The sequence below is a fragment of the Canis lupus genome, chromosome 16, assembly GCF_011100685.1.
Source record: "Canis lupus familiaris isolate Mischka breed German Shepherd chromosome 16, alternate assembly UU_Cfam_GSD_1.0, whole genome shotgun sequence".
NCBI lineage: Eukaryota > Metazoa > Chordata > Mammalia > Carnivora > Canidae > Canis > Canis lupus.
The window spans coordinates 60,102,254-60,119,782 of NC_049237.1; the positions used below are offsets into that span (position 1 = coordinate 60,102,254).

The 17,529-nt window shown below is 64.0% G+C and overlaps 1 protein-coding gene across 2 annotated transcripts in view; it reads right to left on the bottom strand.

The window, feature by feature from the left end:
- Window positions 1-17,529, bottom strand: part of MYOM2 (myomesin 2) — a 50,537-nt gene that overhangs the window by 22,893 nt on the left and 10,115 nt on the right. For both annotated transcript variants that reach the window (XM_038560547.1, XM_038560548.1), the window contains 8 exons: window positions 13,940-14,028; window positions 13,807-13,857; window positions 12,487-12,651; window positions 9,860-10,021; window positions 8,760-8,901; window positions 6,612-6,811; window positions 5,972-6,025; window positions 1,466-1,593 (listed from right to left, as the gene is read on the bottom strand). In XM_038560547.1, the coding sequence (XP_038416475.1) occupies window positions 1,466-1,593; window positions 5,972-6,025; window positions 6,612-6,811; window positions 8,760-8,901; window positions 9,860-10,021; window positions 12,487-12,651; window positions 13,807-13,857; window positions 13,940-14,028 (991 nt within the window). The remainder of the gene's footprint in view (window positions 1-1,465; window positions 1,594-5,971; window positions 6,026-6,611; window positions 6,812-8,759; window positions 8,902-9,859; window positions 10,022-12,486; window positions 12,652-13,806; window positions 13,858-13,939; window positions 14,029-17,529) is intronic.

Here is a 17,529-nt window from a genome sequence, read left to right on the forward strand (position 1 = left end):
AGCCCCCGGTGACTGACCCGGTCGTCTGTTCAGAAGCGTCCCTGGGCCCTGGTGGCAGATGGACAGGGACCTACCTCCGCAGAGGCCGCAGGAAACCCCGGCCCACGGCGACCGCCCGCATCTGGACCACCCCTTGTGCTCTCAGGACCCGAGGACCGACGGGACCACCCAGACTAGAGTGAGCCCTGCACCCCGCAGCGCGTGGCCTGGCGTCCCCGGAAGGGCGTCCTCGGGCACAGGTGCGGGCCAGGGGGGTGAGGGGGGCAGTGCGCCTTGGGGCCTGCTGGGCACACCTCACATTTCCGTGCCTGCCCTGCATGCTCCCGCAGCTGCAGAGTTCCCGCCTGCGCCCTACACACAGGTGACCCCCCTGCGGGTGACGACGCTGCAGGTGACCCCCCTGCAGGTGACAACCGTGCGGGTGACCCCCCTGAGCGTGACCCTGCGGGTGATGACCCTCGGGTGACGACCCTGCGGGTGACGACCCTACAGGTGACCCCCTGAAGGTGACGACCCTGCGGGTGACCCCACTGAAGGTGACCCCCCTGCAGGTGATGAGCCTGCAAGTGACCCCCTTGCAGGTAACGACCCTGTGGATGACCCCACTGAGCATGACCCTGCAGGTGATGACCCTGTGGGTGATGACCCTGCAGGTGACCCCCCTGAAGGCGACGATCCTGTGGATGACCTCCTGAGCGTGACCCTGTGGGTGACGACCCTGTGGGTGACACCCTGCGGGTGACCCTGCTGTAGGTGACAACCCTGCAGGTGACGACCCTGCGGGTGACCCCCCCTGAAGGCGACGATCCTGTGGATGACCTCCTGAATGTGACCCTGTGGGTGACGACCCTGTGGGTGACACCCTGCGGGTGACCCTGCTGTAGGTGACAACCCTGCAGGTGACGACCCTGCGGGTGACCCCCCTGAGGGTGACCTCCCTGCAGGTGACCCTGGGGTCACAACAGCAGGTGCGGATGGGCGCAGCCCCACCCGGCAGCCAGTCGCTCCCGGGCCTAGAGCGCAGGGCAGACCACAGCGGGGGCGTCCCAGCGAGCAGGAAGGACGCGTGTGCGGCTGTGTGTGTGCCTGTGTTCACGGTGCCCCCGGAGTGAATCCCTGCACGAACCCGCCCCCAAGTGGCCGCGGCTTACTACAGACCCCGCCCTCCCCCCCAGCCCCCTGCTCCCTGTGCCCCGAACCTCAGATCCCCCATCGTGGTGCATTCGCCAGAGCCCGGGACGTGAGGTGCCCCTTGCTCACACGAGGGCAGCAACCCCGCAGCGGGACGCTGTGCCCTGACGGCCAGGTGCGGGACAGGACAGGGCACCCCCCCCAGCTCCACAGCAAGTAACGGGGGCCCGGTCTGTGCGACGCCCTAACAGACGCTCGTGTTTGGAGCACACGGGTGGCCCAGTGACAAGTCCCAGGGGGACCTGCAGCTTTGGACCACGGGTGCGCACGGTACCTTCTCGATGAAATACATCAGCGGCTCCTTGCCCCGGGGGGCGGGGGGGTCCCAGCTGAGCACCACGTAGGTTCTGCTGATCTCCGACACGTGCACGTTGGTGGGAGGCCCCGGGACCTGGACGTCGCCTGCAGGAGCCGTGCACTCAGTCAGCGCGGGCCCAGGTGGCTCCCAGCTCCGGCCGCACCGAGCCCCGCGCTCCTCCCAGGCCGCAAGGAACCGCCGCGCCAGCCCCGGCCTTCGCCGCGTTTCTATTCTGGGACAGCAACCAAACCATCTCCCCAGCCTCGGATAACGCACGGGCTAAGATCCCCTAACTACTTTTGTTTCTAATATAAGCCAGTTCATTAAAAAAAGTGGGGGGAGGAGGTGTCCAATCCAAAAATCTTCCAGAGTTTCAGCTGGAAGGGGAGGTGGGAAAATTAACACAGAGAAACAGGAGATTTAGCCAGAAATGGGGCTCTGGCTGTGCTGGGAATCTGCGCAGAGAAGGTCCTGGGTGCGCTCTGCAGGACGGAGCCTTCTGGAACCCGATGATCCTTCCTCTAATGCCCTCTCGGGTTACGCTCCTCACGCCGTGCCCTACAGCGCCGAAACCCTACGCCCACTTCCAAGGCACGTGGTTCTTCCCTCCACGGGTGGGTCGGTGCCACGTGCCTGAGCCCTGAAATCTACACCTTCACGTCGGAGACTCTGGAGTGAGGTCAACAAGCTTTCTGCAAATAAGGAGGCCGGGATATCTGCGTTCAGAGGCGTCCGCTAGACGCACATCTTGTTTTAAAAGGACTTAAGGTGTCAGGGGCGGTACGTTTGGATACAAGAGTGTTTCCGGAGAGGTGGAGGTTCTCCAGACCGCAGTCCCTGCGGCAGTGATACAAAATGTTACGAGCTTCCAATTAGATTAGCACATGATTAAAATGGTTTGAACGTCCCCGGGACTTCTCTGAGCCCTTCTCAATATCCTATTGCTCCCTCAGGACTGTGCTGCCGGCAAGGAACTGACCAGCGCAAACACGCCGGGGTTGCATTTCGCGGAGTCCTGTTACAGAGGGCATCCCATTTTACAGGCGCAGGGACCCGGGCGGCCTTATCTAGGAGCATTCTGGCAAGTGGGTCGGGTTTCAAACAAGGAGTCAGGGTGTCTGTGCCGCAAAGTGCCACCGGGGCCAGGTGGAGCGGGGCCTCGGGACACCCCACAGGCCTGCTCGGTCGGGCCCGAGAGCTGCACACTCGCCTGCAGAGATCCCGACACAGGCCCCGCAGAGAGAAGCCGCAGGGAGGTCGGCCCCGGGGGATGCACCGCTGAACCCTGGCTTCCTTCAGGGGCCCCGGAGGGCGCAGGAAGCAAACCCAGGGACCTGAGGGGGGCCAGGCAGGCGGCGAAGGCAGGGAGAACCCGGGAGCACCTGCACACAGAGCTGCCCTCCACGCCCTTCCAGGTCTGAGCCACCTTCAGACCCGGCACGTAGCTCCCAGGCCCAGAGAAAATGGAACAAAAAGCATATTTCATTTGACGCTGGGGAAGAAGGAAGAGCCCAGTTTTTGTCTGCAGGGAATCCCTGGCTGGGGTCAAGTCCTGGAGCCTCTGGAGACCACCCTGGGCCACACAGCAGCAGGAGCGCTGGAGACGTGCAGATGACCTCAACCTCGGACAGAGAGGAGAGGGTTCGGGGGGCCCCGGGGGCCGAGCGGACGCCAGGGAGGTGACAGGAGCTCTTACCAACCCTCCTAGCAGCGGAGACGAGAGCAGGGACCGAGACGCAACTGAAAGCAAACCAAGGAGCACCTGCACGGTGCAGCGGTGGAGCTCAGGTCGTGATCCCGGGGTCATGGGATGCGGCCCTGCGTCAGGCTCAGCTCTCCGAGGGATTCAGTCTCTGAGATCCTCCCCCTCTCCCTCTGCTCCTCTCAAATAAATATTAAATATACATATATATATATATATATAAAGTATTTTTTTAAAAGGAAAAAGAAGAAAGAAACAAAGAAAGCAAGCCAAGATGAGAGGACAGTCCGAATGCATCACCCTGGGGTACCGGGGGCCACTAAGTGATGGGTACGGGGGGGGGGTGCTCTGCTTCAGGAGCACGAAGTCTCCCTGGAGCCCTGTGAGTCGCATCCCTATGGGACGAGGACGGAGCTCAGGGAGCTGCAGGGCTCTCCCAGGATCCCCGGGCTGTGGAACAGGGGCCTGGGCCTCGGTCCCCCATTTGCAAGTCCTGCCTTTTGTTCCACCCACCCAAGGACACCGCAGCCTCCACGGGCTGCCAGCAGGTTTTCCTCTAAGTCCATGAGACACGAACTCTATTTGGGATTTTCAGAACTTCGAGGTGACAGAGCTTAGGAGAATGCAGGTGTGTAGACGAGCGCGTGATTCCTCGACCCCTGAGCGCCCGGACCTGTACTTAGCGGAAGGGATCTGCACCCGCCGGCTCTGGCCAGGCCCGGGACAGGGCGTGCATTTCTCAAGGGACCAACTCAAGAAAGGCTGGACAAGTTGGATGCTATTAAGAGGAGAGCACTGGCAGATTAAACCGTTTGAGGAAGACTTGAAAATTAAACTGGTTAGAAAAACTGAGCAAAAAAATAAAAATAAATTTTTTAAAAAACCCTGTAAAATAGCAGAGGAGCAGATTTTTTAACCAACAGATTTTTTTAACCGTTGTTTTTCATTAAAACAAACGGCATTTGCCAGCTCTTTTCTAGCTCAAACAGGAAACAGACGGGTCTCCAGGAAGGAAGGACGTCAGGGTGGCGACCGGGAGACCCTCCTAACTGCACCTGTTGGGGCCCAGAAGTGGGCTGAACGGGGCAGGGAATCCCTGTCTCTACGGATTGTCATTGAATTAGAAAAGGTGTTTGTTGTGCAAATTGAGTAAAATAAACCCTCGATCTCTGCAAAGCAGAGCAGGTCCCCGGAGCCCCACTTCTTCCGGGGTCTGCCCAGGCCTCGGGACCAGCCAGGACGCCGTGTGCACAGCCTCGCCCCAGTGTGCGTCTCCAGCCGCCTGGCCTCTGGGTGTCCGGGCCTCTGCGCAAGCGGAGCCTCAGCAGCGTGACCGTGACGCAGCCCCACCCGAGAATGCATCCCGGGCCCCAGGGAGCCAGACAACCTGCCTCCTTATCAGAGGAAACGCAAGCAGAAACGCGACACGGGGCGTCCGTGACTTCCCTGCAGCTGGAAATGGGATCTGTCGTGTCTGTGAACTACGCTTCCGTCGCAGCGACTGGAACGCTAGGTCTTTTCCAATGTGCCGTGGATACGACGGATGAAGACCTGTCCTCCCCAGCAGGGCACGCGCTCCCGCGGCCCCGTCCGCCGGCGGCCCTAGTGTGCAACGTGTGCCTCCTCGTTGGGGTGATTTTATTTGAACGTCCAGAGGCCCACGCAGCAGAGCTCGGGTAGTCGCCTCCTCACGGACCCCATCCACCCCGGAGGTGACAGAGGGAACGTCCTTCTTTCTCGTGTCAAACACGCCTATTCATTCAGGCCCGTCTGCTATGAGACCACGGCGTCCACGCTGAGCAGAGCCAGATATTACGCAAATAACGACATTTCAGCCCGTTATCTAGAAGTCACAGTGAGTCACCCTTTCCTGAATTATTTCTATTACTTATTAATTAACCGGGCATCCTCCCCAATTTCTATGTCTGGAAGTGGAGGAGCTAAGGAAGACTAAATATGGTGGAGAAGGACGTGTTCTCGAGATGTTAGAGAAGAGCCGCTACAGGTGCAGAAGAGCCGGTGTCTGGGGACCATCTGGGGGCAAATAGGAAGATCAACCACTGAACCCCTGAGTCCTCAGCTCTCCGGGGAAAGCGCTTGGGACCTCAGGAGGGTTTTTTTTATGTATATTTTTTGAGGTCCACAGCAGTTTTAAAGGAAAGCTTCAAAGTCCACCTCCTGGGGCACTAGCTCCAAATCCATGTTTCTTAATTTCCAACCAGTTCGTTGTCCCCCGTGAACTCTCATTGCATACGTCTGTTTAAAATCTTCGGCTTTCCGAGTAATCGCGCTAGGTTCCCCTCCTCAACGAGCCGACCCTCTGCCATCCCTGAACGGAGCAGCAAAGAGAAGGGCTCATAAAACTCAGCCTAAGTGGGGGAAGTGCGAACTTTCGGGCCAGGGATACTGGCAGGAGGAACTCAGTCCACTTCTGCTAAAATGCTAGAGATGAGATGTTCTCTTCAAAAGAAAACCTGAACCCGTCCTCTGCTCACGGAGCCTCAGAGAAAGGACCCAGCCTCGGCTGGAGGCAAGGGCTCCGGGCAGCGTGGACGTCCCTGTGCGGCCCCTGGAGGACGCAGATCCCTCGTGGAGGCGATGAAGCCACATGCAGGACCCCGGGGCCGACCCTCCCTCAACCTGCCTCGCTTCTGTTGCAGGTGTGACCCACGGCCCCGTGTGTACGCGCGTGGCGGTCCCCACCCGCTGGGTCTTGCGTCTGCCGCTCTGGCCTCCGACCACCATCCCGCATCCCCGGGGCATGCAGCAGGGCCACTCACCCTCGAGGTCGTCCTGATAGATCACGATTTCTTTATCCCCCTCCAAGTGGACCGCTGCGGAGAGAAAGGCTGATGCGGACTTTGGCATCTAAAGGTCCCCTAAGAAAGCCCCAGTTTCCCTGAGTGTGTGCGTGATCCAAACCCCCCGTAGGTGATGATCACACCACACCCCAACTCCAAAGACACCAGGGTGGATGTCCTGACGCGGTGCTCCTCGGAGCTGTGTCCGGGCACAAAAGGCCCCGCGGGTAAGGAAAACGTCGCGGCTCGCTTCACACCACAACCAAGGGGCCGATCCCTCTCGGGAATCTGTGTCACGTGAAAGTGTCATTCGGGACCCAAGTGGCTCGGTGTCAAAGCTTTCTGAGTCTCATTACGTGTTGAGATTCTATCACCAACGGACCAGGAAAATTCTAATTCTGAACCCATCTGGCTGGAGTCCGGCCAAGAGCACCAGGAAATGTGGTGAGCCGGCCTGGCCGTGCCCACTCCTAACGCGGCTCCGCGCACGGACGGCCGGGGGGAAAGGGCGCCGAGCCACCCTCAGCCTCCAAAGACGTTCTTCGGACCCGTACACGGCTGAGTGCGGAAGAGAAAGAGCCCACCGCGTGATCCGAGGCCCGGAGTCCGCGCCACCTACCTTGCAACCTCCTGAGGTCAACGGGGTCGAGGGCGGCCACGGCCTCGGACACCCTGGACGGCCGGCTGATGCCTGCGCTGTTGACCGCCCTCACGCGGAACACGTAAGACCTGCCTTCGAAAAGTCCAGTCACGGGGTATTTGCAGATTTTCACGGGCGCGTCATTGCACTGAACCCAGTTGTCCGTTCCCACTTCACATCTTCAGATAAAAGAGGAAGAGCGACAAATACGTCAGCCTGATGGAGACACACAGGCCTCTGCGTGCACCGTACACACACCGCGTGGACGGAAAGCGACCGTAACGGGAAACGACCCCGAGGGATGGTGGAGATCGACACGGTTGAAGCTCTAGGTTTCTATAAGCAGCAGCATAAACTCTAAAGACAGCGCTATTTAGGAAACGTCAAATATATCTATTTGTATATTTAAAAGCCTTATAATTAATAGCTTGAAGGTCGCTCCCCGCCTTCAGCTATATTTAGCCAAAATATCCTCCAAGGTCCCATGAGATGCACCCGGGATGGTCCTTTTTCCAAGTTACAGGCAAAATCGGCAGGTGCCCTGAGCTCCCCGTGCGCCCGACGCACAGGCACAGGCGGCCTCCCTGCCTGCCCCCTGCGGGCGCCCCTGGGCCGCGCCCGAGGATCCCAATCTCTCCCAACGCCGGCTCGGTCCGTTCTTCCCAGCACGTCTCACGTGGAACTTGGGGGTCTTTTGAAAACATTAAGTCCTGACCGGACACCTGGAGACGCAGACGAGATCAGGCTCCACTATTCCCAGGTTGAGAACTTTCGGCACCAGAAGGTCATGTCAGATCCCCAGGAGAACAGGGCAAGCTCAGGGGAATCAGCTCTGAGCCAGGGCTGCGCATGCGCCTTAGAAAGAACCCGCGCCCTCTCTCTCCGGATTATTCGGGACTTTTGTGCACATTCGCGACCGACCTGTGCCAACCGGCTACGGCAGGACGTGGTCAGCGCCGAGTCTGGCCGCGGGACGCCCCCCACCCGGGCTGCGGCAGGGCAGGAGGGCGAGCAGGGGCAGCAGGGGCAGCCGGCGCCCCCTCCCGAACGTCCTGTGGTGATCCTCTTGTTCAAGGAAGGAGGGAGGGGAACGGATCACTACTGAGAAGGGCCATGAAATCGTTTTTTGCCAAATGGCTGGAAAATTTTTCAAAAGCCCCAGGAAAACAGAAAATAAATGGCCTTGTTTTGATGGTTGTTTTTTTTTAAATCCAAGGTAAACCCTGACCAATGCATCCCTCATATCTGACCTTAGCATCCCCCAAATATCATCCTGATGGCAAACATTGTACCCAAACAAGACCAGCGTGATGCCAAAGGGCAGCCAGACTCCGTTGATTTTTCTGAAATAAACACCTTATTTTACTGTGCTTTATACATACGGCATCCTAAACCCCTCCCCCGAGCCACCGTCCCGTGCCCCAGTCTCCTAGACCCCGTTTCTCACGTCTGAACTCATTTTCTCTGACGACCACTTCCCTCGGTGGTCGGACTGCGTAATTGGGGCATAAATGGCACGTCCAGTAAATTCATTGGCTCTGCGTGGTTTCCTCCCAGGCCCTGAGCGCCAAGGAGTGGAACGTGAGGGGTTTAACGATGACCCACACTGACGTCAGTAAAGTAACTCAAAGGTAAATTCCAGTATTTTATGTTTTGAAATGTCAGCGTTTTGGTTTTTTGGTTTTTTTGTTTTGTTTTGTTTTGTTTTTGCTTGGAAGCAACAACACCTAATTCAATGAAGAATGGACCTTGGGTACGCACGGGCCAATCTTCCCAGCGGTGCGTCTGTATTGCCCATTTTCTCCTCCTCTAGAGGGAGAAGCGGGACCGAATGCCCCCCAGAACCCGGAACCAGGGTTCAACGCGCCTGGAGAAGCTGGAGGGGACCCAGCGCTGGGTGTCGAACCAGCGAACGAAGACAACACCGAGAAAGCTACCCTCCCCGGCCCCGCCACTTGGGACGGGTCCAACACCCTGGAGCGCCAAAGAACCGGAGTGAGGAACCTGATCTCGTCAACGACAGAGTCACGAACTTGAGTCCAGACAAATATCCAAGCGAGCGGGTTCACGTGCCAACCCTGACTTCAGGGACGTCTCTGGCCCTGGAAGGGGGCAGCGGGCACCCACCGGTCAATGAAGTAGCCGATGACGGGGCTCTCGGTGGTCGTGTTGGGCGGCTTCCAGGTCACGATGACGTAATCGCGGTTTGCATCGTGGCACTGCAGGTCCATGGGCGCGCCCGGGGCCCCGGTGACCAGCGGGTCGGCGTCTGCAGTGGCGGGAGCACAGACAAGGCCTGCGGCGGCGCCGAGAGGCCTGCTGCCTGCGTCTCTAACTCAGGCTACCTCCTCGACCCCGGGCGACCCTCTGCTTAACCCTCGCGTCCCCGTGACTCGACGACGAGAAGCGAACGCGTGTCTGAGCTCTGAAAGCCAAGACGTTCCATCCTCCATAAAACACTCAAGTCTACGATTTTTCATGATCGATCCCAAAATTGAAGATCACGTAACGTCACGTCAACTGACCGAAGAAATGAGGGTGACGTGGCCTTTCTAACGCCTGAGAAATATCACCTTAGACTCGTCTGTCCTTCGGGGTTTTGCACCGGCCGGGCCCCTACGGCCCTGCACCCCGTGAGCCCGTCCGAGACCAGGCTGCAGGAAGCACTGCTTTCCCCCGCGCGTCACAGGGCGCAGAAGGCCGGCCCGGCTCCTCGGAAGGCGGCCTGGCCGCACCTTTGACCCCAATGCACCCTGCGGTCGCCCCGTGACCATGAGCGCGGCACACCTCGTTCCGTTCTCCTCCGCGTATTAAAAGCTAGGGCTTCCCTGACATGGAGCCACAGGTGATCTTTCTCAAGCATCACGGAGCCCCATGTGCGTTATCGTCCCCCCTGCGGCTGAGCGAGCCCCGGCAGCTTCACCACGTTGCACCCGTTGCATCTTTATGGGGCGAAACATCTTGCCAGAGGGCGTAGGCGGAGAACGGAAGGGACGCTCAACGCCAACCTGATACACGGGGAGAGACTTGCGGGAGGTTCTAGAACCCGGGCCTGCAAGCTCGTGCTGTCTCGCGGGGGCGGGGAGGGCGAGTGCGTATGTTTTGCATTTGTTCCTTTATCTTTTCCTCTAAGTTATAATAGTCCCTCTTCTAGCTCTGGTTCAACGCGTGACCCCGCCCCCCCCCCCCCCCCCCCCCCCCCCCCCGCGCCCTCCCCCACCTCGCACCTCGGACAAACAGGAAGGCGCTGTGCTCACTGACGCCCCCTCTGGACACAATCCTCAAGGTGTAGAGGCCCTCGTCGTCCTTGTTCAGGTGGCTGAAGGACAGGGACGCCTGGCCCTCCCCGAAGAACATCTTGGCCCACCTGGACTCCTTCACCAGCACATCTGAAAGAGCGGTCGCCGCACGGTCACCCCGCACCTGCGGGCCCGACGCCGACGAGGGAAGCTTCAGCTCCGCGACAGGGGCAGGCGCGCCGTGGGCCACCCCGCGGGGAAGGCGTCCACAGGCCAGCACACGCTCAGCGACCGCAGCCACAGGCACAGCGTGTCTCTGCTTGCGGGGTCGGCGGCCGGCCGGGCCCACCTGCCTGCCCGGGGCCACCCCCCTGGGCCCCCGCCTCTGCCCTGTGCCGACAGCCCGCCAGGTGCCGTCGCCACCGACAGCGGAGGACCCCCAAGGCTCCCAGCAGCCCCACGGGTGCCCGGAAGACGAGCCAGCCCGGAAGGCGGGGAGCCAGGGGCAGCCGACGGACGAGGGGCAACCACCGCGCCCTCTGGGGCTACGTCCAGGGTCGGAGAGGGCGGACAGAAGCCCCGCGTCCCTCCCGCAGGAGCGCAGACCGGACGTCAGCCCGAGGCCTGGGGCGGGTGCGCTGTCTGGGTGCCCAGCACGCTGGGGCCATGCGGGAGGGAGCAGGTGCCTGAGGGCGATGTCACCCGAGAACATGCCCAGCGGGGAAGGAATAGAGCAGCACCCGGCCGAGCGCGGTGCGGAGCCCTGCAGCTCACAGCATCACGGCCTCTGTCGCCGAGACACGGCTTGGCACCGGGGCACACGTGGATGCGCCTTCCCGGGTTAGCGTGAACGTTCGGCGCCGACACGCCCTCTACAGCCAAGGGGTGACCCCGATTGCTCGGTGAACGACATCATAACTTGGAGCTTTTTGCCATAAAAAACACGTCCATGTAAGGAAAGTGTCGTGTTTGATTGTCGTGCCCAGCACTGCACCTCCAGGCTCGGGCCACGCGGGTCCCAGACCGTGACTTTCCCCACGCGGCACCTCGGAGGCAAAGCAGAAGGTGCAGAGGCATCGGGAAAGCAGACCCCTGGAGGTGCTTTACCAGGTTCTCGCCTTCCCAAGGATCAGCCCAGGCCCACGGCACAGCCAAGGACGCCAGACGTAAATCGGGGCGCGCCGGGCAGCCAAGTCCCGTCCCAGCGCGTCCCAGCCCAGGAAGGACAGACAGACGACAGGCCACGGGCTCGGAGTGCAGACGACGGCTCCCGAGGCCTCGGGGAACGGGGTCCGCGGCGCCTGTACCTCGACCCCCAGCCTGGGGCGTGGGGAGCAGGGGGGGTCAGGGCGAGGTGGGGGGTCGGGGCGAGTTGGGGGATCAGGGCAAGGCGGGGGGGGCAGGGCGAGACGGGGAGTCATGGCAAGGCGGGGGGGTTGGGGCAAGATGGGGCGGGTCAAGGCGAGGTGGGGGGTCAGGGCGAGATGGGGGGTCAGGGCGAGGCGGGGGGTCAGGGCGAGATGGGGGGTCAGGGTGAGATGGGGGTCAGGGTGAGGCAGGGGGTTCAGGGGGAGGTGGGGCGCCAGCCGGGGTGGAGTGAGACGCGGGTCCCCGCACAGCCTGCGGCCCTGGCCCTGCCCGGGCACCTGCCGCCCTCTGCAGCGGGTCACACACCCAAGGCAACGTGCAGCCGGGGCGCACGGGGGTCACAGGCCATCGGCCGCAGGCGGGTCCCCTGAGGGAGCGCCCAGCCCAAAGCCGGTCCCTGAGCGGGGTCACCCGTCTGCGGCCCCGTCGGCCTCAAGCGCAAACCACAGCCAAGCGCCCCGGGATTTAACACAAGCGGCCCTGGTTCTCCCGATTCGACCCGGGTCCTGGCCTCGCTCCCGCATCCTGGCCTCTCGTTTGCACCTCGGGTGCCCGGCGGGGGCGGCATTCCTGGGCCAGCGTCCCCTCGGGCGCACCAGCCTCTTGCTGCCTCAGGGCTCCATGATTTTAAAAAAAGTAAAAAGAAAAAAACAATCCCCTTGCGTTTTAACATCTACAGAGAGGCCAGAGAGGGTGGTCTCCGCTGTCCCCACGGGGATTCCCCAGCCCGGCGGCCTGACGGTGATGGGGCCTGGGCACCTGCACCCCTAACCCCTGACCCCTCACCTCCGAGAAGCCCGCTCGGTGCAGGGAGGGGCCGGACCGTGGTTCGGAACACGCGCCCCACACACCCAGGGCCACCGAGGCGCCACGGCCCCCCGGGCCACGGAGAGTGTCTGCAGCTCCAGGACGCGCGGTCACCGCCACGTTGGGGGCAAACCCTGCACCCTGTCCTGGGACGCTTCCCGCGCCTTGACGACACCCTGCTCCGTGACTCTGTTTCCCCCCGACACCCTCAGCACCCGGCGGGCAGGCTGACGGTTCTTCGTCCTATTTTGCAGCGTGTCAGGTCCCGAGTAAACGCAAGCGGGACCCGGTTTCCTCGCGGGGCCCCCGCCCAGAGAAGGTGAAGGTGCGCACGCCCCGGGGGGGAGGACAGCCGCGCTGGAGAGCCCCGGGGCAGCGACCCCCCACGGGAGAGCCCCCCGAGCCCCGGGCAGTGACCCCCGCCCCCCCGCCCCACTCACCGTCTCTGTACCACTCGGCGCGCGGCTGCACCCGCTTCAGCTCCGGCGTCACCAGCAGCGTGCACTTGAGAGTGACCGTCTCGCCCTCTCTCCGGAAGGTGACCCCGAACTTCTCCAAGAACTGCACGTCGAAGTGCATGTATGGAAGCACCGACGAGGGGGGCACTGCACGGGGAGGGGACACGGTCACAGCGGGAGGGGCCGGCGCCAGAGCAGCTCCCCGCGCCCCCCGCCCCACGGAGCCGCGTCCCCGGACGTGTCCCCACGGTCACGTCCAAGCCCTGGGCCCAGTGAGGATGCATCGGGGGGTGGGGGTGGAGGTGGCTCCAAGAGGCTCTGCCCCAGGAAGACGGCTGCCTGCTGGGCCGACACGTGACCTCGGCCGCCCCCACTGCGAGACGCTGAGGCCTGCCCGGGGGCACAGGTGTACGGGGGCACAGGGCCGGGCGGGCTCCTGCGTCAGGGCCGCACACACCAGTGCGCGATTCCGGTGCAGGCCCGCACCCGATCAGCCACAGGCCCCCAGCACCGAAAATAAGTCTCAAAAATATGATGTTTAGCAGGGAAGGAGAAGCTCCCGGAAGAAAATGCAGGAAAGTCTTAACAGAAAAAAAAAATCTACGATTGGGAAACACATGCGTCGCGGGGAGCTCTTTGTCGGGAGCAGGAACCTCCGGGGCTGGTGTCCCCTCCGCCAGCACTGCCCTCACCTCCCGACGCCCCGGCTCCCAACAGCAGGCAGGGGTCACCCGACTCGGCCCTCGCGCCCGTCCGAGCTCCTGCAGGAGCCGCAAGCGTGGGACCCGGGACAACCCCACAACGGGCGCAGACGGGCTGACGGCTGACAGGGTGCCGGTGCCAGGGGCACCACCAGTTCCCCCGCAGGCCCGGGGTCGGTGCTTCCGTCACCAACCCGGACCTGCGACACCCGGACCCCGAATCACCGCCACCATAGCTCCGCCCTGAGCCGCGTGCCCAGACCATCCAACAGCCCCGGCGCCGGGCCGTGCAGCAAGTCCTGGTCCCGAGAGGCTACAGCACAGCGACGTGTCACCCGGCTTCCCCGCCCGGCCCGGGGTGGGGGGGGCACTGGCCTCGCCTCCTGACGGGGCGGCTGCACGGGGTCACCTGTGCTTCGGGGCGCACAGCGGGGAGAGGGGTGATGGGCCCCAGGTCCCCCTGGCCCCGGAACCGTCGCCACGCTCGCCCGGCCAGGAAGGACTCGCAGGGACTTTGGAAACGGGACTTAAGGAAAGGCTGGACCCCCAGGAAGTAATGTCCCCTGCAGGTTCTTGGTGCGAGGGGGGAACGGTGACTTACGTCCGATGGGGAGTCCCACCGAGCGGAACGGCTCCTCGTCTCCGTGGAACCCTGCGGGACAGGCGGGTGAGCGGCGCAGGCGGCGGGCGTGGGGGCCGTGGGGGGCGCCCCCCACCCCCTGAGGACCACTCACGTCTCACCACCACGGCGGCGTTGGTCGACACCTGCCCATACCCGTTGGTGGCCACGGCCGAGTAGGTCGCGGTGTCGTCGAAGTTTGCCCTGGGGGAGAGAAAGGGAGGCGGCGTCCTCAGGCCCGGCCGTCTGGAGGGGCCCGGGCCCCCCGGATCCGAGCACGGTCCTCCAAAGCCCTCATGTGGCCTCGATGCTCTGCCGGGGGTGACGTAGGATGGACGCGGGGTCCACCCTGGGAAGGGGGTTATATAGACGCGGGTCTGCTGCAGCCCGGCCTGGCCTCCCTCTGCCCTGCGGACGCTCGCGGCTCTCCTGAAAGCTGCCTCCGTCCGGGCGGCCTGGGCTCCCGCGGGCCACCCCAACTGGGCCGCCTTCCCGGCTGTAGGGGCCAAGGGGGCGCCTGTCACCTCCACGTCCAGGGAATCCTCCCCCCCCAACGGGGACTCCGCGTGTGCACGGGACGCTACGGCCCAACCCCAAAGCTCACGGTCACCCGGCGGTGCCCTGAGGTGTCCGAGCTGCGCCCACCGCAGGCAGCACCCACGGGGAGGGTGCGTGTCCCCCCGGAGAGACCCGGCGCCCGCAGCCAGCTGACCCCGTGACCCCGGGTGGAGCCCCTGCGCAGCCTGGCCCCAAACCACCCTGCAGACGTGGGAGCTCGCTTCCTGGCCGCGACCGACGGCCCCCCAACCCCGCGGTGGGGACCCCGGATGAGGAGCAGGAGCTTCCACTAAATGCCGGGCGCTCTCTGGCAGGTGGGTTGGGGCCTCCAGCGCCCCAGGAGAGGAGCGCCGCCCAGCACCTGGGGGGGGATGTGACCCCTGGGGCGTGTGGTGCACGAGGCGCACGAAGCTGGTGTCTGTCGTCCCCTGGCCACCCGGGAAGCGGCATCGGGACCACATCCATCCGGGACGAAGTAACACGGAAAATCCCACTCTCGGGAAACAGGAGGTTTACCCGAGGCTTGGGGTTGAACCAAAGCTCACGGTGCCCCGAGGACCCAGGGCCTGGACGCGGCATCTGGAGGATCCTGCACTTGCGCCAACACTTCCCTCGCCCGCGTGCACCCAGCGGTGTCTGCAGAGCCGGGCCGAAGGGGCGGGGCGGGGAACGGGGAGCCAGGGGCGTGGGAGTCCGGGCGGAGGCGGCCCCCACCCGGAGCGTCTCCCCTGAGACCTTGAGCGGCTGCTCCGATGGAGAATGATCCGGGCAGAGCCGGCTCGCTCGTGAGCGCCACAGGCCTCTTAGCACCTAGGACTGAGCGGGCGGACGGGGCTCACCAGGGAGCTGGACCCTGCCCCGTGCTCGGGGTGCCTGCGCCCCGCTCCGTGCCATCACCCACGAGAGGAGGGCAGCGTCCTCAGGGCGTCGGGCGCATGGGCCCCGCTCAGACCCACTGACTTCTGCAGTCGCCCAGGTGCCCGCGGTGGGGCTGACGGGGGTGGAGGCCTGACAAGGGGTGAGCCTGACGGGATGGGGGGGCCTGACCGGGTGGGGGCCTGATCAGGGGGAGGGGGCCTGACCCTTGGGGGGGTCTGACCCAGTGGGGAGCCCTGACCCAGTGGGGGGCCTGACCGGGGCTCCGGGACAGTCACCCCGTCTCACGGCTTGTGCGTGTTCTCTGCTCCCTGACACGCACCGGGCCACACTCGGATCATGAGCGAGCGCACCCGCCTGGCCCTGTGCCCCCCGAGCAGGTGACGGGACTGGGACGCCGGTGCAGACACGAAGCACACGGGGGCCGGCAGGCATGCGGGGTGTGAGGAGACCGCACCCCACTCAGAACTGCGTCTCAGGGGAGCCTGTGGACCCAGGGGCCTCCCACGACCCGGCAGGACACGGTCCCTCTCCGCCCCCCAGGCCACGCCCAGAGACATGGCCCCGGGTGACTGGGAGGCCTCGTGTTCCCTAGGACGGGTTCCCGGGGGGCAGGGGCCTCGGTCCGTGCAGAGCCCACAGGCACCTCCGTGTCTCGGGGTCCCCACGCGCCACCTGAACAGCCACATGGGACAAACACACGCCGTGGGGTCCCCATGAAAGAGGCTGGGACACATGTCGAGGGCTCGGAGCCTGGCCTGGTGTGGCCCAGCGTCCCCCTGGACGGGGCGTTGAGCGGGCCCGACAGCTGCGGCCGGGGCAGGGGCACGGGCAGCAGGCCAGAGGCCGCTCGGCAGGAGCACGTCCAGCCTGGGGAGACGCAGGACTCGCACCGCGGACCCGGGACGATGCCGGGAGCCTATAGGGCGGGTGGCTAGGGGTCACAAGCACTTGAAGAATCCAGGCGGCGGCCGGGGAGTATTCCCGGCGCTCACGTCACCCCCGGCGGCAGCAGGAAGGGCCCCCCCGCCCCCGCGCGGCCCCGGGTGCGGCCAGCACATTCCACGCCGCCCGGCCGCCCGGATCGAATGACGGCCACTCAGCACTGCGGTATGAACAGCTGAGCCCAGGGAGCCCCCCCGCCCCGCCGGCAGCCGCGGCCGGGTCGGGGACACACGAGCGCCAGGCCGGGCCGAGCCGCACCCCACGGCATTGCGGCCCGGGTGCAGCCCACGCCCGTGGGGTTCAGGGCCGGCGACCACCCCACGACTAAGGGAAAGGCTTCATACTTGACGCCGGGGAGCGGAGTCCCTGGACGCCCTGGACGCCCCGCTGAGACCCCAGGCTGACCCGCGGGACCCAACAGCCCCGCACTAGGGGGACACACGGCTCTGGCCACGGGCGCAGCCTCCACGCCGAGGGCGACGCTCTCCCACACGGGGCTTCCAGGCCCTCAGATCCCGCAGGCGTGGGAAACGGAGGAGACAACCTCCTTCTCAGAGGCCTCAGCCAGGGCCAGGGCGGCCCAACCCCACGGCGAGGACCCCCGGCCCGGCACACGCGTGGGCCCAGACCCGCAGCCTCCACCAGGCCGCGTCCAGGGCGCCCCTGCCCGGCAGCCTGGCCTGCCCCCTGCCTCTCCCTGCACAGCCTGCAGGCCCTGAGCCCTCCCGCCCCAGTGGCCACCGACAGCCCGGCCCCCCCATCTCCCGCAGCCTCGCCCCGATGATGTCCTGTCATTAGGCCCTGACCCGGGCTCACCCCCCCAGCCCACCCTGAGGCCCTGACCCGGGGCTCACCCCCTTCCCCAGTCCACACCAGGCCCTGACCCGGGGCTCATCACCCCCAGCCCACACTAGGCCCTGACCCGGAGTTCACCCCCCCAGCCCACCCTGAGGTCCTGACCTGGGCTCATCCCCCCAGCCCACACTAGGCCCTGACCCAGGGCTCACCCCCCCCAGCCCACCCTGAGGCCCAGGGCTCATCCCCCCACAGCCCCCACGCCTGCGACCACGGCCTCCTGATTTACCGCGGGGCTCACTGTATTCCTGTGCTTCCGGCTCAGCTCCTTATGCCGGGTGGTAAGACCTCAAAGACCTGGGTTTGGGGCCTGTTTTCAAGCATCCGGACCTGCTCCTGACCCACAGTAGGTTCTCAGTAAACAGCACCAGGAGGCCCAGACGCCAGGCCCTCCAGCTTTTTGAAAGAGCCTCCAATTTACCCAGAAAAAGCAGGGTAATAACTTGTCACAAAGTTTCAGCCACATCATAA